Source organism: Garra rufa, chromosome 15 (assembly GCF_049309525.1).
Source record: "Garra rufa chromosome 15, GarRuf1.0, whole genome shotgun sequence".
Classification (NCBI taxonomy): Eukaryota; Metazoa; Chordata; class Actinopteri; order Cypriniformes; family Cyprinidae; genus Garra; species Garra rufa.
Window position 1 is genome coordinate 34,375,707 of NC_133375.1, and position 23,312 is coordinate 34,399,018.

Genomic DNA, 23,312 nt, shown 5'->3' on the forward strand with positions numbered 1-23,312 from the left:
AGAGGCGGGTGGACAAACAAAAACCCACTAATTCTGACAAACTCCAAGAAGTGATTATGAAAGAATGGGTTGCTATCAGTCAGGATTTGGCCCAGAAGTTGATTGAGAGCATGCCCAGTCGAATTGCAGAGGTCCTGAAAAAGAAGGGCCAACACTGCAAATACTGACTCTTTGCATAAATGTCATGTAATTATCGATAAAAGCCTTTGAAATGTATGAAGTGCTTGTAATTATATTTCAGTACATCACAGAAACAACTGAAACAACGATCTAAAAGCAGTTGAGCAGCAAACTTTGTGAAAACTAATATTTGTGTCATTCTCAAAACTTTTGGCCACGACTATACAGCAAAGGATAGAAATAACTGACTTAAAGCCATTTTTAGCTGGTGAAAATACTAGCGTTCTAATAATTTTGGCCACCACTGTATTTAGTCACAGAAGTTTGCAACCCATTTTACTTCTGTTATATTGCTGATTAAGAGGATTTTCAACAAGAAAAATGTGGGATGAGACTATATAATATCCCAGGATTTTTTTTTTAATACAAGAATTGATGCAGGTGACATTTTAATAGAAAATTATGATGAGTATACATTAGAATTAGTTTGGATTTTATTGAAAGAAATGCTTACAAAGGTTTATCAATTAATATTGGCGTTCAATTATTAATGATGGTTCTTAGTGTTGAAAGGGTTTTGCCATTTAATATTTTTGTTCGATAACAAGCAAAAAAATTCAGGGTTCTCTGATAAATTGAAAGATCTTTAAAATAAACATCTTTTATAACATTTTGAATGTCTTATGATCAATTTAATGCAACCTTTGCTGTACTACTACTTAATCTTACTGACCTCAAACTTTTAAATGGTAGTGTATTTTTAAAAAATATGGTAGTATAATAGGCAGCAACAATATCTAGAGAAAAAGAAATGTTTCTTAAATTGATTTGATTTTCTGTTGGCTATACAGTGGTGTTATTTGTTCATTATTTTAATCAATGCTTTGCAACCAATGAACTCACCATTTCTAGTTCCAGGAATCTCACAAATATTCACCTTATTCTTTAACACAAAACTAAGCTAATGGCCAAAGCCTCCTGTTCATTAGCCGCTATAGAGAAATAACAAAAGGAATAACAATGTGCAGTAAACGGTAAAACAGTTTGCACCACAAACCACTGTGTTCATAATTAATAAACACATTAAAATAATATGGTAAGACACCAATTTGCAATATCAAGCAGCAAAACGAGCTGTTTTGTACAGCTGAAAATAGCTGGACTCGAATGACACTGGAAGCCTGACCCATAAAATTTACAAATGGCCATGACCCGCTCTTATGGAAAAAATAAGGTGGTTATCATAAATATTCAGCATATTGCCAGGTCATATTGTCACAAGAGTATTTTGAATTATTGTTCTCTCGTTTTTGTATACTACTAACTACACAATTACCAGGGACCAATATTTCAACCAACGGCGATTGATGTGGATGTTTTTAATGCACCAAATCTCTCAAGCCACTTGACATTCAAAGGCGCCTGAGCCATCTTGACAGCATCTTCTATGCGTGTGTTGTTTTTTTCGTACCTTGTTATGTAGGCTTTTTATTTATTAGCAAGGGCTTTTTATACAGCTGGAGCCCAGCTTCCCACCGTACACGCTACGCTTGTACAAGATCTGGCCCTTACCAAGTCGGCTCATTAGCTACGAAAAGGAGATTCAGTTAATTAAAATAATTCCCCGTTAACACAGCTGCTTTGGTCAGCCAAATTAAACAGGGGGAGTGCTGCGCCGTCTGCTTCTCACTCAGCGAACGTCGCTCCGCTGCCTCGGAACATGGCTAATTAGCTCAATAGGAGGAATATTTTAATAGCAATTAATGAGGCACGGGCCTATGCGAGCTCTAATTTAAGAGCCCGGTTTGTGTGGGGGTGCATGCCGATGAATTCTGAAGCCTGATGAGATCGCTTTTGTCACCGCTTGTGTTACGATCAGCCTCGCTTGCTACCAGCGTGTTTCTCGCGGACTATTGATTTTCTTGAGATTTCCCAGTAAGCTGACAGCACAGAGCAGCGGTGTTGGAGAAGATCCTTTCAAGGTGTAGTTCCTCAAGCAATAAATTGCTCATTATTAAAAGTAGTTGATTTACGATCAAGTAGCTCGTAGAACCATTGGTGCCATTGGAAAGCAATTTCCTAATATTTAACTGCCCAGATGTTGGTTACGCATGCAGGGTGACTTCTGTAGTATCAGGTCTAGAGTTTTGTCACATCCATTCACTTCTGTCCTGACTTGAGTGACAGAGTGCTACACCTGAGCATTCTGGGAAGCGGACACCTTTCCCATGGTTTCATCACATGAGCAGAAGAGCTATTGACAGGCTTCTGCTATACTGCGACTTCAAAGCCGAAGATATTACACATGCCATGTTACGTTCAACATAGTAAGACAGGAGGCGAGGGGGAGGAGGTGGGCAGGAGATGAGGAGGAACACAAGGAAAACGTGATGGAGTACTATATGCAAGCAACTGTGCTTTCTCCCAGAAGAACAGATTGTTGACAAGATTGGAACTGTGCTTTGGGTAAACAATTTATAAAAGCCCAATTAGGCTGTGATGATTTCGCTGTTCTTTGTAAAGCTGCAGAAGATTCTCTGGACACTTGTGTTCTGAGTTTTTGAATTCAGGGCTTGTTACAGTCACAGAGGGACTCGGATTTGACCGATTGGTCATGAATCTCTGAGTAGTTGCAGAAGGTAGATATATTTGTGTAGATTGCTGGTTTAAAGACATTTTGTCATTAGTTACTCTCCCTCATGTTGTTCCAAACCTGTAAGTACTTTGTTCATTGTTAAAGTAGTCCATGTAACATTAGTGGTTCAACCATAATTTTATGAAGCTACTAGAAAACTTTTTGTGTGCAAAGAAAACAAAAAGAACAACTTTATTGAACAATTTCTTCTCTTCCGTGTCAGTCTTCGATAAGCGCTCACAAGAGTACCACAATGCAACTGTTTTTAACGTTGAAAAATGTAAATCCGAATTAGAATGATTTCTGATGGATTATGTGACTGAAAACTGGAGTAAAACATTTGGTTTTGCCATGAATAAATTACATTTTAAAATATAATCAAATTGAAAGCTCTACTTTTAAAATATAACATTAACTGTAAATATAGCTGCAAGCAGCAATTACGGGGCCAAGCACTCAAAGGGAAAATGAGGAGCTAAGCATGGCAGGAACAGTAGACCAACTGCAACAATATGTAAAAGGAAGCAATTTTAAGATGATTTTAGTCAAAACGACTGAAAAATGACATAAAACGGCTACTGATATGATTTAATGGCTTATTACGTTTGACCAACAGGTGGCGCTGTTATAAAATCGATGTGGTGTGTTCAGTGTGAGGTGACAAAGGCACACACAAACTTTGGTGTCATTATGTCAAAGCTTTGCAGAGATAAAGCCTCAGAATCATTTTGGCATCAAGCTTAAAATTTGTAGTGGCGCTGTACGAAAACGGTTTCATCTATCAACATGAAATCCATAACTTTTTGTCAGCACAGTCTGAAGATGATCTGATTCAATTTTGGTGAAAATCAGACAAACGGTCTAGGACGAGTTCGAAAAAGTAGGTTATCAACATAAATCAAAATGACGGACAGGAAGTTTGGCCAGCTGTGGCATATTTGGCATCTATGTTCTCAGCATGACCCAAGGAATATTTTGAGACTACTTTCATTGCAATAGACTAATGCTATCTACAGTTATTAGCATTTTTGGAAATTTTATAATTAGTAGTTAATGAATGGTTTATTACTCTTGACCAATAGGTGGCGCTGTTACCAAATTGATGTGGTGTAATCACTGTGAGGTGATAATGCCCCATACAAAATTTGGTGCAAATATCTCAAATCTTTGCAGAGATACAGCTTCAGCAAATTCGTTGATGCGTTAAATGAAAACGGTTTCAAATATTGACATGCATCGTCTGAAGATGATCTGAGTCAAATTTGGTGAAAATCAGACTAACGGTCTAGGAGGAGTTCGAAAAAGTAGGTTTTGTATAATAATCAAAATGGCGGACAGGAAGTTAGGCCAATTATGGCATAATTGGTATCAGTGTTCTCGGCCTGACCCAAGGAATATTTTGAGATCAAATTCATTACAATATGTCATTTTTCTCTTAAGTTATTAGCATTTCTCTAAATTTCCGTCTAACTTTTGACCACAAGGTGGCGCTGCCACCAAACTTTTTGAGTACTGCCAGGGCATGGTGCTGAAGACACATACCGAGTTTCTTAACAATATGTTAAAGCGTTTGGAAAATATAGCATTTTATGACAAAATTCAAAATGGCTGACACTCAAAATGGCTGAAATGGGAAAATTGGATATGGTTCGACTCGGCATGCAAAAATACCCAATTTTCGTATCTCCTGACCACTAGGTGGCACTGTGACGAAACACTGCAGGTAGCCTCAGGTCATGCTTGTTATAACACACACCAAGTTTGGTCTCAATACTACAAACTGTTGTGTAGATATGGCCTCACATCCATTTTTGCACACTTTTCGTAAAATTAATTTGCGCGTTATTCGAGATCGGTTTGTCCAATCAACTTGAATTCCATAACTTTTTGCCAGCATGGTCTGAAGATGATCTGAGCCAATTTTGGTGAAAATCAGACAAACCGTCTAGGATGAGTTCGAAAAAGTTGGTTTTACAAACAATTAATTATAGAAAAAAAACTAAACCTTACGATTTTTGAAATTCAGTGTTCATTCGACTCGGCATGACCCAAGGATTCAGAGAAAGAAGAATTTTGATTTTGTGCCTTACGGTTCAAAAGTTATTAGTAAAAAGAAAGTGAAATTTTGGACAAGTGGTGGCGCTAGAGAGTTTGAGTTAGAGACTCCAAACTTGCTATGGTTAATGTTGAGACTGTCCTCTATCAGTGTGCCAAATTACGCAACTTTCCCGCAAGCGGTTCTACGGTGCTTGGCCCCTAATAATAAGAATTCTAACGGATACAATAGGTGCCTACGCACCTTCGGTGCTTGGCCCCTAATAATAATAATAATTCTAACGGATATAATAAGTGCCTACGCACCTTCGGTGCTTGGCCCCTAATAATAGTAAGAAATCTAACGGATTTTGGCCCCTAATAAATTGTTCACTTTTGGTGTACATATGTGGACCGTTCTACAGAATTGGTGCAAACTGCTGTCCCACAACCAAAAAACACTTTAGTTATTCAAATCTTAGATGTTTGCTAAGTTCCTTATATTATCTATTTAAACACACAATAATATTTAAAATCAGAAAGCTTAATATGTATTATCATCATTTAGTGGATACCTGCAATTGGGAGGTGGCTCTCCCGAACCCTAACGCTTATGATAATAATATTGAAATAATTTTAGCATTTTATTCCATTGTTGTTTTTAAAAATGACTTTATTTTTTACATAAAAGCTTACATAAAATATGTGCTTTATATATTTTTTTGTAAATTATGAAATATTATGTAAAAAAATGTATCCCGCATTTGTATGCCACTAACGAAATTTGCGTGTTTTAGTCAATTGGCTGAGACTGATTTTAACTACACCGCTACATTTATGATCAGGAAATATTTGCGTCACTCTCTGTCATATCTACATGGTGAGTAGATTGGCCCAATCATTTTGAGGTAAATGTGTTTAAAAGTACAAATAATCTGTGTGTAACTTTAGGGAACGTCACTACCGAACACCATTTTTCTATAATTAAACACTTTTGGGGTAGTTTTTCCATAACATTTAGTTTTTATACATGTACCACTGTTCAGAACTGTGCTAGGCTAGCTAACCTTGTGCTGATTAGCATCATTGAGGTTCAAAAGTATCTAAAATTGTCACTACTGAAATAGTCACGACCAAAACATTTGGTGGAGTTTCAGTAGTGACATATGTTTTTTGTTGTTGTTTTTTTGGTGTTATGCCATAAAATTTTCACTACTGAAGCAGTCACGACCGAAACATGTCATCATTGTTTCGGTAGTGACAAAAGGGAACATAATCATTTGGGGGAAATAAACACATTTTTACTACAGTTATGCATATTTGTAGTGTTTTAGTATGTTTTAGTAATGTTTTAGTATGTGGATTAAAATTCTATAATGTGATTTGGTAACTACCACAACTTTGGGGGTTGCAAAAAGGTGGAAATTTTCCAGTAAATTTTAGAAACAGGATTTTTTGGAATCTTCCATGGATTTTTGGAAAGTTTCCAGAAATTTACTGAAAATTTTCCACCCCTTTGCAAGCCTAACTATTACTGCCGAAAATGTGCTGTCATGACCGAAAAACATGTGATGTTTTGTAAAAAAGAAAGTGTACTACTAAATTATCAACTAAGATGATAGTGTTTGATTCAGTCTATATCCAAACTAATGAATCCTTAAGATTGAATTCAGTATGATCATCTTTTTGCCTTTTACAAAGAAAAATTGGATTCAAAATCAAACAAATCTCAAAAATCACACTTGAAATATTGTTAAAATTGCTCAGTATAACCCTTCTTATTATATTATATATTACTGAGTTTTGGTAGTGACAAATCTGGTGAGAGGACAAATATTCCAAAACCTTCTGAAAATACAATAGGAGAATTAACTGCACAATTATAAAAAAATGTGTACCATGGATATTATACAGGGTGGGCCATTTATATGGTTACACCTTAATAAAATGGGAATGGTTGGTGATATTAACGTCCTGTTTGTGGCACATTAGTATATGTGAGGGGGCAAACTTTTCAAGATGGGTGGTGACCATGGTGGCCATTTTGAAGTCGGCCATCTTGGATCCAACTTTTGTTTTTTCAATAGGAAGAGGGTCATTTGACACATCAAACTTATTGGGAATTTCACAAGAAAAACAATGGTGTGCTTGGTCATTTCACAGCCCTAGTACAAACATCTGTTTTTCTTTCTGTAGTTGCAGTACCATGCAGGTCTGGCGTCCAGTCTTCTAAACCAACAGTCCCTCAAACGCTCAGCCAATCAGATGGGAACATCTGCCAAAAGAAGACCCAAAGTCCAGCCCAGCACCCTCGCCCTTCCAACACAGTGAGTATGAGCTCATATTTTTAACAGTATCTCATAATCTGAGATGTAAAAGTTTATGATACTACCAATAGGCCAGTAAAACCAGTTTGGTTATTGTTAACTTTGACAAGTAAATGCACCACATATGGTCTTTGATTCTCATCTACAACATAGATGTAGGATTAAAAAGCACAACACAAGACCTACATTCATGACAACTAAAGTCACCAGCAGCTGCTTGTCCATAGACCCCGGGAGCAGGTCAGAGGTGACCCTTGATTCTCCTCCTCTCTATTGGTTCATCTGATTACAGTGACAGAGTAGAATAGCTCATTGTCTTCCGTGGCGTCACTGGGGTCTTAGACCGTACGCTTTAATAATACAGCTCTGAGAGTGAGATTCGGTGAACAGAGGGGAGAAGAGAGCATGGACTCTGGAGGGAAGATGAAAGACGGATTGGGAATGAACAGAAAATAAGTATGAAGGACTGATAGAAGAGACGAGAGCGGAGCCCAGGTGGTCTGTGTCCCTCTGAAAAGCCCACTGATGGGATACCACTCCTGTTTCTCCTTGCAAATGTGCTCTTTTTAATCTGATTCTGTTTATTTTCTTTCCAAGGTCCTTCAAAGTGATTGTTCATTTATTTCGAGTTGTAGTGCTCTCCTTTGCTCTGATGCCTGTCTGGGTACTCGTAGCACAATGTGCTATCCGATGCTGAAGGACAAGGAGAAGAAACAAACCTTTGCAATGTGTAACGTCCTATATCTACTGCTGTGTCCAAAATCACTCTTTGTTCCTTATATAATGTTGTCTAAACAACATGAAAAATTGAATTCCTTTTATAGTTACGTTTTTGAACCCAGATTTTGTAACCAGTCTACATGCACCAATGCTATTTTGTCAAGTTTGACAAGCTCCTAAACTTTTCAGAAACTCAGCAAGGAAATTCATATAAATTGGAAATGAGAGTTATTTTTATTACTTAACTTAATATATTATTAGTTAATTCAGTACCAAGTGTTTTATGTTTCTTAATTAATTTATTAAAGTAACATTTTAACTTAGAGGATTGTACACAGAGGAAATTAAATCAATAACATTGATGGTTTTAGAGATTTTGGTCTTTTCAAAACTTCACACTATTGTTCAAATGTTTCGTAAGATTTTTAAAATGTTTTGAAAGAAGTAAACTCAGTGGCTTAACAGTAATTTAGTGAAATATTGTTGCATTTTAATTACCTGTTTTCTATGGAAGCCTGTTTCCGCCACTGAATAAAAGTTTTTATCTCACAATTGTCTTTTTTCTCAGAATTGCGTGATACAAACTCAATTCTGTTTTTTTTTTCTCAGAATTGTGTGATACACTAAATTTCTACTTTTTTTCTTATAATTGTATGATACAAACTCAGTTCTGACATTTTTCTCAGAATTGTGTGATGCACTCTCAATTTTTACTTTTTTTCTCAGAATTGCGTGATACACTCTCAATTTTGACTTTTTTTCTGAGATTTGGGTGACACAAACTTGAAATTCTGACTTTGTAATTCGCAATTGTGAGTGTACAGGTCCTTTTCAAAAAATTAGCATATTGTGATAAAGTTCATTATTTTCTGTAATGTACTGATAAACATTAGACTTTCATATATTTTAGATTCATTACACACATTTGAAAGTAGTTCTAGCCTTTTATTGTTTTAATATTGATGATTTTGGCATACAGCTCATGAAAACCCAAAATTCCTATCTCAAAAAATTAGCATGAAGTGCTCCAAAATCTCCTGATAGCTAGCTGCATTGACCCTGCCCTTGATAAAACGCAGTGGTCCAAAGTACTTTTTTCGGATGAAAGCAAATTTTGCATGTCTTTCGGAAATCAAGGTGCCAGAGTCTGGAGGAAGACTGGGGAGAGGGAAATGCCAAAATGCCTGAAGTCCAGTATCAAGTACCCACAGTCAGTGATGGTCTGGGGTGCCATGTCAGCTGCTGGTGTTGGACCACTGTGTTTTATCAAGGGCAGGGTCAATGCAGCTAGCTATCAGGAGATTTTGGAGCACTTCATGCTTCCATCTGCTGAAAAGCTTTATGGAGATGAAGATTTCATTTTTCAGCACGACCTGGCACCTGCTCACAGTGCCAAAACCACTGGTAAATGGTTTACTGACCATGGTATTACTGTGCTCAATTGGCCTGCCAACTCTCCTGACCTGAACCCCATAGAGAATCTGCCTCCATGCCACGCCGCATTGAAGCAGTCATATCTGCAAAAGGATTCCCGACCAAGTATTGAGTGCACAACTGAACATAATTATTTGAAGGTTGACTTTTTTTGTGTTAAAAACACTTTTCTTTTATTGGTCGGATGAAATTTGCAAATTTTTTGAGATAGGAATTTTGGGTTTTCATGAGCTGTATGCCAAAATCATCAATATTAAAACAATAAAAGGCAAGAACTACTTTCAAATGTGTGTAATGAATCTAAAATATATGAAAGTCTAATCAGTACATTACAGAAAATAATGAACTATATCACAATATGCTAATTTTTTGAAAAGGACCTGTATATCACACAATTCTAAGAAAAAACTCCCAATTCTGACTTTTTCAATTCTGAGAAAAATTTCAGAATTAAAAGTTTGTATCACACTGACTTTTTCTCAGAATTGCATGATACAAACTCTTAATTTTGACTTTTCTCAGAATTGCATGATACAAATTCAATTCTTACTTTCTCAGAATTGCACTCTCAATTTGGACTTTTTCTGAGATTTGGGTGACACAAACTTGAAATTCTGACTTTGTAACTCGCAATTGTGAGTTTATATCACACAATTCTAGGAAAAAACTCTCAATTCTGACTTTTTCAATTCTGAGAAAAATTTCAGAATTAAAAGTTTGTATCAAAATTCTAGGAAAAAACTCTCAATTCTGACTTTTTCTCAGAATTGCAATGATACAAACTCGCAATTCTGACTACTTAGAATTGTGTTATACAAACTCTAAATTATGACTTTTTTCTCAGAATTACGTGATACACTCAATTCTAACTTTTTGAGATTTGTTTGATACAAACTGACAGTTCTAAAATTTTTCTCAGAATTACGTCATACACTCTCAATTTTGACTTTTTCTGAGATTTGCATGATGCACTCTCAATTTGGAGTTTTTCTGAGATTTTGGGTAATACAAACTCGCAATTCTGACTTTTTTCTCAATTGCGTGATACAAACTCGAAATTCTGACTTTTTTCAGAATTTCAATCATACAAACTCACAATTCTGAAACTTGCAATTCTGAGAATTAAATTCACAATTCTGAGAAAAATGAGTTTATATCTCGAAAAACTGACTTTGTAACTCGCAATTGTGAGTTTGTATCACACAATTCTGGAAAAAAAGTCAGAATTGCAAGTTTTTATCACGCAATTCTGAGAAATTATTTTTTTTCAAAATATCACCTATATACCACTAAACCTGCAGTTTCCATATAAGGTCAGTACATGAAAAAGCTTCCCTAAATGTCAGAACTGCTGGTTTTGATGCCATTTTTCCAGTTTTTTTGTTGCACCAGGCTGCTCAGGTCACAAGCAGCCACTCAAAAGGCTGAATTCAGTGGATTTATTTTCATCCATCCACACAACAAAAACATTAGCAGTAGAGTAAAGTGATGTGCTCATGACAAATCTGCTTTTAGGTGACTGAAAAGTGGCCTGAAGCTGACTGGCTCATCAGTCTACAATGCACTGTGTATCTTTAATAGCACTGTGCTGTTTTTCGGATGGGAGAGGATGTTGAACGGAGCAAGGTGAACAGAGACAGCGGCTCCTCTGTCAAACGTCATTATCCTGATGAATTTGCCGTTTCTAAAAGGAGCGGTGCATGAATTACGCTGCGCAACCTTCATGCGCATTTGCTTTTGTTACTTTTTTACGTGCCAACGTTCTAATCGCGTTCCCGCCCGGCATCGCCGCTTACTTAAACGAGAAGAAAGTAAGGCTGTCCCAAAACCAGAAGTTTCTATATGCATTCTAATAGATGTTTACTTTGTAAATAACTGATATTGTGATAAATAATTACAGTTGTAACTGACCTAGATTGGGTGCGCAAGCAAAGGGATGCCCAGTCGTAGTGATTGAACATTTTATAATGATAAAAAGAAAATGAGTAGAGGCCTAAAGAACTTTTAAAATAATCAAATCACCAAACCAGACACTCTATTGATTCATTTATTCAATCAGTCTGTTATAATCATTCATACTGCCATTAATGAACCAGCAGGAGTTGCTACAAAACGATTTGTTTTAAAATCACGGCATATTAAACTAGCCTGATAATTGAGGCCCAGAGGAGAGTCTGAATGATAGCACGTCCCATCCTGTGCATTCACCGCAATATTAATCCTGTAAACAGAATTACACAGCATTTACTCCTATAATCTGGCTCAAAGGGATCATGTCTGCAGCAGTTGAACACTTTCCCACCAGCTAAGTAGACAGCAGTTATATGATTTGATAAATACCTTGTAATACTTTATGTAATCTGTCCATTTTGTGAACTGTATGAGCTAGTTATGAACTGTTCGGATCCGATAATGAAATGGCTAATCAGTGAGTTTTCCTGTGTCATAGTCTATGTACTGAAAGTCACCGTGGTCAGCTCAAGGTGACCTTTGTTTTCGCCAGTCGGGGCTTTCTGTTGCTTTTGAATCCTCAGGATATGAGACTGCCGCTCTCCTAGGATCAATGCAGAGTGCTGTTGTCATTTTAGTGCCTTCTGCTCCTATCGGCCAGACGGGCAAAGCCACAGTTACTGAACCGAGACTAATTCACCAATCCACCCTCATGAGACCTGCAGATTTACTTTACATGTTACTATAATTAACAGCAGCTGCAACCTGTGTTTGTCATACTCCGCCTGCATCCCTCTCAGGCACTTACCTTAGATTTCTAGTTTATCATAAGTCATTTAATTAAATTCTGTATTATCATTAATGGTATGTGGCTGGATTACATCCATTTAGATTAACTTTTGTCTATGCTTTGTTGTAAAAGTGTTTAAAATGGTGCGAGTTAAAGGAGATGGGCTTCCCCAGGTGAGTCTCCCGAAGGCTTTTCCCAAGGTTTTTTTCTCATTTCCATCTTAGGGAGTTTTCCTGTTGCCTTTGGCTTTGCAAAGATGCTTTTGAATTTTAATTAAGATTGTAATGATGAGGTGGCAATATTATTTTTACTCATTTTAGTCTTATTACTCATGTAAATATATGGTAGCATGCTGTACAGAACTGATTTGAGACTGACTTCTCAAATTCCTTTCCTTTCTGCATTGAGTTTAAATGCAAGAAAATAGATTTTTTAAATTGCAGTCAATTCATATTCAAAGAAATACATATGACTGTAATTTTGTGTTTGAAAGCTTTGAAAAACAGTTTAAAAAGCATTGAAGTTTGAAGGTTTATAGGATATATGGATGGAAGAATAGATGGATGGATAGGTGGAATTCATATTTATATTTTTTTTAATTTGAGTGAAATGATGATTTCATGCATTTTTATTTTATTTATTTATTTATTTTTCATATTTGAACACTAAATTGATGGATTGATAATTCATAATATTAAGAATTCATATATTATTTGTTTTTATATTGAATAATGGTTGGATGATGGACAGAATACATATTAAATTTTTCTTATGTTTTTATATTTGATGAATGGAACTGAATAACTAATGTTCAGAAAGCCCCTAATACAATTATATTTATATATTTAATCATATTTAATAAATTGTTCACCTTCAGTTCATTGGTCAATTAAATACAATCTCCTGTTTTATTTTTCCCCAATTTCTGTTTTTCCAGTTTAAATTTTTCTAGACTCTGTTTTATTGGTTAAAGTAAAAAAATATATGAATCAAAAAACATGTCTATGTTATGAAAAATCATGAAACGCACAAAGCATTTAAGGCCCTATGAAATACCCCCCCCCCCCCCCTTAAAATTCAGTTTTATTTTGACCAAATCCAGTTTTTTCCATTTGTTTTTTGCATTCTGTTTTTTTTTAATGGTTTCATTAAATTTCAATTACCAAAAGCATGTCTAATTAATTGATTTCATAAATGTATTTATTATTATTTAGTTAATTAATTAATATTTTTTTTATTATTGTGAAATATTGTGTTGTGCATTTACATTTTTCTGGTAAGTTTTAGAGTTTCCTTCTTTAAAAATGTTTTAAGGCGAGACACTGCAGGTGAATAGGGTAAAAAAAATTAAACTAATAGTTATCACCTTACTTACTCAGTGATTTGATTCGATTGATAATTGCAAACAGTTTTTGTATGACAAGTTTTTTAAAATGTAAGGTTTAAATATGCAAACGAGGCATTATTTAATGAAATATGCACTAATTTGCATACATTTCTAGTACAAAAAAATCTGAACACTGGATGAAGTCAGTTTCAAAAAAATTTTTTTTTGACATATTAGAGTCAACTTTTTATAGAGGGAATTTTGGGTATCTCATTTCGTCACCCTAATTCAGAAAAAACCTAGAACAGAATGGAAACGCTCAGTTTTTGACCATTTTTTGGGGAATAAAATGTTGTATATAATCAAGCAAATCATATATGTACAAATCCCTCTGTAAAAACTTTCAGGATATACAGTAGTCAACATTCGAAGTGGATCAAAAAAGTTCACCAAAAGTTGTCCTAAGATAAGAACGGGTATTCTTTTTGGTTTTAGAATAAATTTGATGAAAGGTTTTGATCCACTTCGAATGTTGACTACTGTAGACAGGAATAAAACTATAGTTTGTGTGTAAGTGCTACTGAAGTGGAGATTTATGGCTCAGTGTATGAGAAAAAACTCATTTTTAAAAACGGCCTTTAAAAATATGTATTATTGTAATTGAAATCTATTGACACAAATAGATAAAGTGCTATAAAAGAAACATTTAACAATGTTGTTTGGATTTTTCTTTCCACTAGTCTGAAAAAACGCTATGAAAAACCAAAAAGCCCAAAATCTCAAACTTGACTGGTGCATGAAAAAACAGCGTTTTTGCCTGCAGTGTCTCCCCTTAATAATAATTGTATTAGTAGTAGTAGTAGTAGTAGTAGTAGTAGTAGTAGTAGTAGTAGTAGTAGTAGTATCATTACATTCGGTAGTATATTTCTGTCACAGTTTCTTCAAGTTAAACCAAATGTTTATTTTGACGGGTTGCTGAGAATACCTTTACATTTCTGTTTGTATTTAATATGACAATAGTTTTTCTTAAAAGAAACAGTTAAATGCTCATGAAGTGACTCTCAGAGCAATTCTAGAAATTGTTTGTGTTCATGTACTCCCATATTGAGGCAGCAGAAGCTGAAAATACCTAGTGTCACTTGCGCTTTAGTATGTGTGTAGTAAATGAAACCCCGTGTTTGCGTCATTCATTCATACAGAGACATGCAGAACATCCATTATTCATGTTTACATAGTATTTTTGCAGCTGAGTATTTACAGACACTAAGTCCATTTTGTGTTTTGATTCAAGTGTGCTGACCTACTTTTGATTTATTCGTCCCAAAATGGGTAAATTTTGTTACATTCCGCGTTATACAAAAAATTTAATTATGACTGAATTACGCGATTCTGTCTGCAACGCGTTTTCCGCATCGTGGAAAAAACAGGGCATTAAACATCCACTCAAACCAAAGTAGTGAATTATTTTAAATGCACTAGTTTGTGATATTATATAAACTATTATGATTTCCACATGTGACTTTTTTAGCATGCATTTTGATCATTTATTTTGGATTATGTTGTGACATGAATATCATGAAGTGCATCCAGATTGTTTCATGTTCAATCTCCAGATTGAAGGGAGTGCTGGTCAAGATGTGTCTCTTTCCTGTGCTGCATTGCAGCAAAGCTTTGAGAGCAGAGTGTTATGAAAATTTTAGTCATAGCTGATCCCTGATTAAAGGAAAGCTAGGAAGACAGCACTCGTTTATCAGTATTCATCTCACCCTCACATGCAGTCACAAGAAAGGGCTATTTGATCACTTTGTATCATCCATCACACTGAGAGAGCAATGTTACCCCGTTACATCAAGATGAACAAAGTACACGCGTCTCCTTTTTTGTGCTCCCCTGACACTGACTTCCTGCCATCCTCAGGGGTGTCTAAGGATGCCCTTTCTTGTGGCCACATCAGTTTAAGCAGTTGGCGTGTAATCTACCGAAAATGTTTCATCATCTGGATGATAATCTGGCACATTAACATTCAAATCACACTACACTAGATCCTTAAACTGCTGCAGAACCTACATGTCCACCGAGCATTCATTAACTTTGCATTTAGATTACAAGGTTGGTAAAAAAAAAAGAAAACCAACATTTGCGTTTTCCTTACAGAATCTAATGGTGTAATCATTCACATCCTCAATCGGCTCTCAGATCAAACAGAAGAAAAGCCCAACACTGGTGGATTTTTGTACAGTAAATATTTTTTCAGTGTAAAATTGGGAACATCAAAGGGATAGTTCACCCAAAAATTCTGTCATTATTTATGCATTGCCATTTTTCTGGTTATTTTTCCACAGAAGACAGTAATTCATACAGGTGTGGAATAATATAACTGTGAGTAAATAATGACAACAGAATTTTCTTTTTTAGGAGAACTATCCCTTGAATTTGTGATAAAGAACAATGTTATGCATCCCAAACCAGGCCTGAGGTTTTGTGCATAGTTTGTCTGGTTAGTACGGTCTTGTTACCTAAAGTTAGATGTGAACTTCATCTGGTTCTAAAGTGTGCAGCGATCAGAATTAGCCATCTATTAGCCATTTTAATAGAATCATTCTTTGCATTCAAATCACAAACATTTCTTATTTAGGGGTTTAAGTGTGTAGTAGGGCTGCATGATTAATCGCACGATGTTGTGAGGAGCGTTTAGTCAATGAAGCCGGTAATTTGATTAGTAGTAAATCTCCATCACGTGCGTTCAGCGTTCGGCAATTAATACACAGGCGTAAATCACTGACAAGCTACGCCAAATCGCGCTCAAAATCGAATGTGATTTTGAGCGCGATTTGGCGTAGCTTGTCAGTGATTTACGTCTCTGTGTATTAACTGCCGCTCCAGCAGAACGCACGTGATGGAGATTTACTACTAATCAAAGTACCGGCTTCATTGACTAATTTAGAAAACATCGTGCGATTAATCGTGCAGCCCTAGTGTGTAGCACTGAAACCCTATTGTAAATGTTGAAATGGCCAAGGATAAGCAAACTCCATGTAAAACTGATTGGGCAGGCCAAACTGTAAGTCGTAGAGACTTGAAACTTGAAGGGATGGTAGTACTCACATTGTCTACAACGTCACCAATGAAGGGGGGCACTACAGCGATCAAAAGTACAAAATCGCTCATAACTCCTAAACAGATAGTTGCAGACTCAAGTGTCTTAAGTGCGAAATTTTAGTGTATTTTAGATTTTTTTTGAAAAACCTACATTTGCGATACTTGTCCTAGGTTTTTGCCTGATCAGAACCGAACCAGTGCAGAAAGATTCTCTGGATTGTGAATATCAGTCATTTTTGACTCAACGTCACAAAGGGACACCGAAACGTTCTAAATGGGCAGGGCCACTTTTACCAAAATTCTACCAAATTAGAAGTTCTATAACTCGATTTAACTCAAAAATAGTGAGTTTGTCAATTCTGAGGGGGAAAAAACCTGAATTGTGGGATATAAACTCCTATTCTGAGCTGAGGGGAAAAGAGAGAAAGACTAGTTCTTTTTTCTTATTAGAATTGTGAGATCTAAACTCGGAATTGCAAGAATAAAGTCAGAATTTTTAAATAAAAAATCAAATTTACTTGTTTTTATTCTTTTATTTCATGGCTCCATAGACTGCCACTTAAACACCGTCATTTCCTGCCTCCAGATAAGCTCCGCCCACAAAAACATCCCAGTTTCCTATCTGTAAGACTATCCCACTATCTAACGTTAATTACGTTGAATAACAGTGCTTATAATTGGATAGAACCCATAATTGGTAGAAAATGTTCATATAATCACGCATATACTTGATTCTCACTTTGTAAGGACCACTGTTGTGTGCACTTTTGCAGACTCCTCCAATATGACCATAGGTGGTATTTATTTATTTATTTATTTATTTATTTATTTATTAAGTAATCTTTGTGTGTCTGTGTGTGTCTGTGTGTGTGTGTTTTCCATCAGCCAATCAGTGTTGTTATAATGTCATTTTCATTTTCTTTTTTTCTTTAGAATGTTATTATATTTGTTATAATGATCATTTTCCTGAGGTTCCTCAAATTCTAGATGAATGACGTTTACAGCTCAGGTGATTGTTTTACAAAGCTGTGATCCTACATGAGCAAAAATAGCAGATCACTACTTTTTCTAATGGCTAGCTTGACTGTCATTTGAATACCTTTAATTGATTTGCTACTAGCTTCCTCAACAGTGCCTGAGACATTACACTTGGTTAAGGAAGTAAATTGCTCTCTAAATGGTGAGTTTCTACTGAATATTTTTATCGGAAATGAAGCCATCACTGGCAAAATGGCCTATGGTGCCTTGCAGATTGACAGTGTTACATCACGCTCAAGGTCAGAGGATACAGCCACATTCTCTTCCATAGGATTTCTTCACCTTTCTTGGTCTTGTCCTGTACAGTGCAGTGGTTTAACAGGGCAGATGGGTAGTAGACAATTAAAAACCTGTTCAGAGAGATGGCCCAGGGCAGGGCCAGAGGGGAGGGACTTTAACAAGGACCTTTAAACACTGTGGTTTCAAGGCAGCCAAGCACCAAATGCGAGTAAATATTGGCTTTGGTGAGTAGATAAAATGCCAGTTTGGCAAGAACTATGAGAAACTGCAACATTTCATAGTTTAGGTAGAATTTATTGGGTCGTTATTTTAATGTTTTTACTGTTTATCTAGAATACCACAAGATTTTTTTTTTATCTGTGTAGTGAAATATTTGTGACGTTAAGCCACCAAAATGAAATATATTTGGAATAAAGTCACAGTATGTTTTGATGTTTGCTTCTGACAGGTAAAGTTTCACTATGACACAGAGACTGTGCTGTTTTGCAAAGGAAATAGCTTCATAATTCTGTTGCCATATGAAACATTTTATTTTTTTTTATTAAAAAAAATTCTGGTTGATAATAATCATTCATATGCGTATACATTGTTAATTTTTACCATTAAAGAAGTTCACTTCCCAACTGAAATTTACAGATAATGTACTCACCCCCTTGTAATCCAAGATGTTCGTGTCTTTCTTTCTTCAGTCATAAAGAAATTGTTTTTCAGGAAACATTTCAGAATTTTTCACCATATAGTGGACTTCTATGGTGCCCTGAGTTTGAACTTCCAAAATGCAGTTTAAGTGCGGCTTCAAATGATCCCAAATGCGGTTGTAAACAATCCCAGCCGAGGAAGAAGGGACTCGTCTAGCTAAATAATTCCCGCATTTGGGATCGTTTCAAGGCGCATTTAAACTACATTTTGGAAGTTCAAACTCGAAGCCCCATAGAAGTCCACTATATAGAGAAAAACCCTGAAATGTTCTCCTCAAAAAACATAATTTCTTTACGACTGAAGAAAGAAAGACATGAACATCTTATATGACAAGGGGGTGAGTACATTATCTGTACATTTTTGTTTTGGAAGTAAACTTCTTTATAAGATGTAATTTTGGGGTCCTATTCCGACAGACAGTGCTTTTGACTGATTTTAAACATTCTTCACCATATCCAGGACCACAAAATCTATGCAGGCAGGTATTGACTTTACAGAGCGAAGACACAGTGATTTAATGAGTGTACAGTTGTTGATGTGCAAGTAATGTCCGATATGTTAATCTGAGCCTCGCTGTACCTAAAATCCATTATGAGACTCATGCTCTGCTTGGCTTGAGAAAACAATCAGAGCCACAGAAGAAGAAAAAAAATCCTTTTCTGTGAGTCCAGCGATGATGAGTTAGTTTGCATGGAGATTAGGTAGGTTTCACTCCAGAGATTATGAGTTATGAAGCATGGAGATATTAAAACATGTCTTGTCTTGTAACATGCGACACCCCTCTGTGGTGCCAATGGAGATGTAATTGCTAACCCTATTTGGTTACATCCCAGACATTCTATTGCCAATAAACCACCTATGCCAGGAATAAAATAATTGCTTGGCTGCAGTGGCTGTGATTGGCTGGAAGAGCAGGTTTTGGTTCATGTGAGGTTAGCATTCAATATGACATCCTGTTTGACAAGTGAATTTAAATAATTTCATTTAAAGCTTTTTTTTAAAGAGGTCATTGCATGCAAAATTAACTTTTGCATGTTATTTGAACTGAAATGTGTCTTGACAGTGTGTCTACACAACCACCCTATAATGATAAAAATCCACCTTTTTTTTTGAATCCCCATTAATCATAACCACTTTTACAGATCAAACCATTGACAGATTTATGGCAGAGTGACTTCCAGGGCATCCAAGATGTAGGTGACTTTGTTTCTTCGGTAAAACACAAACAAAGATTTCTAACTAAAACCGCTGCAGTCTGTTATGCCGAGTTCAGACTGCATGATTTTAGCCCCGATTTTGACTAGCCGACAGGTTTTGAGAAATCGCCGACAAATGCCCAAAATCACAGGCAAATCGGTGCTCGTTCACGCGAGTGACAATCACACAGTGTGAACTATCAAAGACGCGATCCGTGCCGACACCCGTGAGATATTTGGCATGCTAAATATCTGGACCTGTCGGCGATTCAAAATCATGCCGTGTGAAAGGTGATCTGACTGAAAATCACATCAGCTATTACCTACAGCCAATGAGAGAGCAACATCCAGGCCAGCGGGAAGTTGGGGGAGGAGTTACGAAGGTAGACCACAATATCAACAAGAATAGCTTCGGCTTCTTTTCTTTTCGCTGCAAATGAGTGCGCATGCAATTTGTATGACAAGCTTCTTGCGGGCTACCATTTTTTTTTATAATAATACCAGTCTCACGTGAGAACTTGCACGCCTGACCTCACGTTGTTTCCATGTCACTTCTCGCGTGTGTTTGGTTGTGAGACGTAGTTTGCGGACCGAGACAAAGTTGTCGGCGATTCTTCCTATTGGAAAGTCATGCAGTGTGAACACAGCAGCGACAGAATGCTACCCCAGATAGTCATGCAGTGTGAAAACATCTGTGACGTGATTGCTTTGAAAATCGTGCAGTCTGAACTCGGCATTAGTCATATAATGGCAGTCAATGGGCTCCACGACTTTGAGAGTAAAAAAAACATACACGGACAAAACCAAATTAAACCCTGTGGCTCGTGACGATACATTGAGGTCTTAAGACACCAAACAATCGGTCTGTGCAAGAAACAGTATTTTTTTATATATATATATATATATATATATATATATATATATATATATATATATTATTTTTTTTTTTTTTTTTTTTTTTTTTTTTTTATTACACCTCTGATCCACCGCAATGTTCAACTGTCCAGAGTATACATAGTATAGTAGACAGTTCTACTGAAGAAACAAAGTCACCTACATCTTGAATGCACTAGGGGTAAGCAGATAAACATAGTTTTGGGTGAACTATCCCTTTAAATGCATCTGTTCATGCAAGTCATTCGTGATCCAATGTCACCTACAGAAGAAGTGAGTATAAGTTTTTTTAATGAATCTTTGTAAATCACTTTTCCTATTAATGTGCTAGTTAGCAAGTTTCGCGACAAATGCGCCTAAAGTTAACAGAACTGCTCGTCACCCCACAGAAGAGAGGGGCGGGGTGAGTCGAGCTCATTAGCATTTAAAGGGACATGCACCGAAACAGCTCGCTGTGAACAGAGCTGTTTTTGACAAGGTAAAGAGGGTGTTGTTTTACACTACCATTGAGAAATTTTATGTATGTTATAGACATAGACAGACTCATTAAGACCCTAAAAATCATATCAACTTGTGGAAAATGGGCATCTGATCACCCTTTTAATGGGTTTTAGGATGTTTGCAAGTCAATTTTCTTTATATTTGGCTAGCCACTCAAGTAGTCACTGTACAAGTTCTTTTTAGTCACTTCTACTATTGTCTATATTTTTTAATGAAACATGTTTTTTCTGCACCTCTATTGAAAGTTAAAGTTAGCAAAATGTAGAAGACACCATATTAATAAACCAGTTTAATCCAAGCCCTGTGAAGAGATATGATAAATATATCTGATGAACATATTTAATTTAGACTTTTGTTCACTTTTATTTAAATTGCACTTAATTTAAGTTTTTAATAGTTACAACTACGTTGTTATATTTCTACTTTTTTTTAAATATGATTAAAAAATTTTTATGACAATCATTAATTTAAAAATAATTGTCATAAAAACCTGACAGATTTATTAAAAATTGAATTAATCATTAACATATGGTGCATATATTTAGCAAAATTCTCCTCTCTAGAGGTAATTTTTCTAGCTGATTAACAAGTTTATCGTCACCATTTTTTTTTTTTTTTTTACAAGCTGTTATATTGACGTCTTTCCGTGGTTAAAACAGCGATTACAAGAGACAGGATACGTATTTTGGTAAGTTGTAGTTAAAGTGTTATTAAAGTGGAGGAGATGATCAGTTCACATGTGCTTTGTGCTGCTGCTTCTCAATTGCTGCTTTTTATCATACAAATTAGTCATATATTTTCACAAGTCTTGAAATAAACCACTTGTTTCAAGTGGATTTATTTTATGATGCCTTTATAACTGTTTTGAACCTTAAAATTTTGGATACCTGGAGCATCGTAAACCTTCATTATAAATATCTTGTGTTTCGAGTTTTATGTCTTATGGGTTTGGAACGACATGAGTGGGAGTAAATAAATACTGTTTATTTCATTTTTGAGTGAAATATTTATTCAGGGTTAGGGATTTGAACCCCTTTTCTTAAGTACTAAGTTTTTCCCACAGTATTTGTGCATCAGATGTGGATGATATCTCGTCATTAGAATTTAAAGTGATCACCTGGTGGACTATAAAACAAGGACCCCAGCCATATCTAGAGACCAGAATATCTTACAGACAGAATTGAGCTAGTGGGAAACCACCTAGAAGCTATCCAGAACACCCTAGCAACTGCATAGAAATGATGTATAGAACTGTGCCGGCACGTTTTGCATGCACACGTTTTCTCCTGAAAACTTAAAATCTAGTTTATTCTTGGTCTAATGATTCCCAAACCCCTTTTATAAAGGTTTACTAAGCATATGTCGAGCTGGTGATAAACTCCAGCGATGTTCTCGCCTATTTAATATGCTGTTATTTAATTTAAGCTAGTAAATGAGGAACCTTAGAGCAGGCACGAGGGAAATTGCGAACAAACAGAGAGGTATGTTGAACAATTTCTCTTTGCTTTTGATCTTCCCTTCTGGGAAAGAAAATGCTGTTGCAGGAAAATCAGGGAGAAGTTTCAACGTGATGAGGCAACTTAATCTTCGTCGATTCCTCCAGCTGCATTGCACTTGCAGAGGTGTGTGTATGCAAACACATGCGTGTCCCCGTTTGCACCTGTCCGTGGGTTACTTGGGTTCTCCACAGCCGCCGTTAAGAAATATTATCTCCATAGTTGGTGCAATAACTTTCAAATGACTTTTAAGCAAATCCCTCCACCAGCCGCCCACCTTCGGTTCTTTAATGAATTATTTTCCTCGTCTGTGTGCAGGGCCAGTCCCTCAAGTCTATTGATAGCTGATGGCAACGGAGATTTTCATTAAACCCTTATTAGCATTGACCCTACAATACATGTTGGGCGACTCTTCTTGGGGACTGTTCTGCTGACTCCGGGGATGGCTGAAGGCTTTTGGCACTCTCAGTCCAATTTATTGATGTCTTAACGAGGCTGTTGAGCAACCCTGCCAGGGTTTTAAGTATTCGTTTTCTTCTAAAGCACTGAAGGTTATGTCAGATGTGGAACAGTGGAGCCTCTTGTTGATGGTGGATGCAAATCAATGCCTTAATGCATTCAGTGTAAAGCTTATACAGTATTTGTTGTTGCTTTTGATGTTTATTTCACTTTTTGCCATTTTGATTATTTACAGACATGCTAAAAAGAATTAGGCCGTGTTCACACTTGGCGTCTTTTTTGACAAGAAAAAGTTGACAGGCGCGCTTTTTTAGTTACAAAAAAAATCTGGACGCTTTTTGCAGCAGAGGGCG

General features: G+C 36.2%; 1 protein-coding gene across 1 annotated transcript in view; it reads left to right on the forward strand.

Annotated features, from left to right (window-relative positions):
- med27 (mediator complex subunit 27) overlaps positions 1-23,312 on the forward strand; it is a 98,198-nt gene that overhangs the window by 30,126 nt on the left and 44,760 nt on the right. Inside the window, exon 3 of the mRNA XM_073819448.1 lies at positions 6,986-7,116. Coding sequence (XP_073675549.1) covers positions 6,986-7,116 — 131 coding nt within the window. The remainder of the gene's footprint in view (positions 1-6,985; positions 7,117-23,312) is intronic.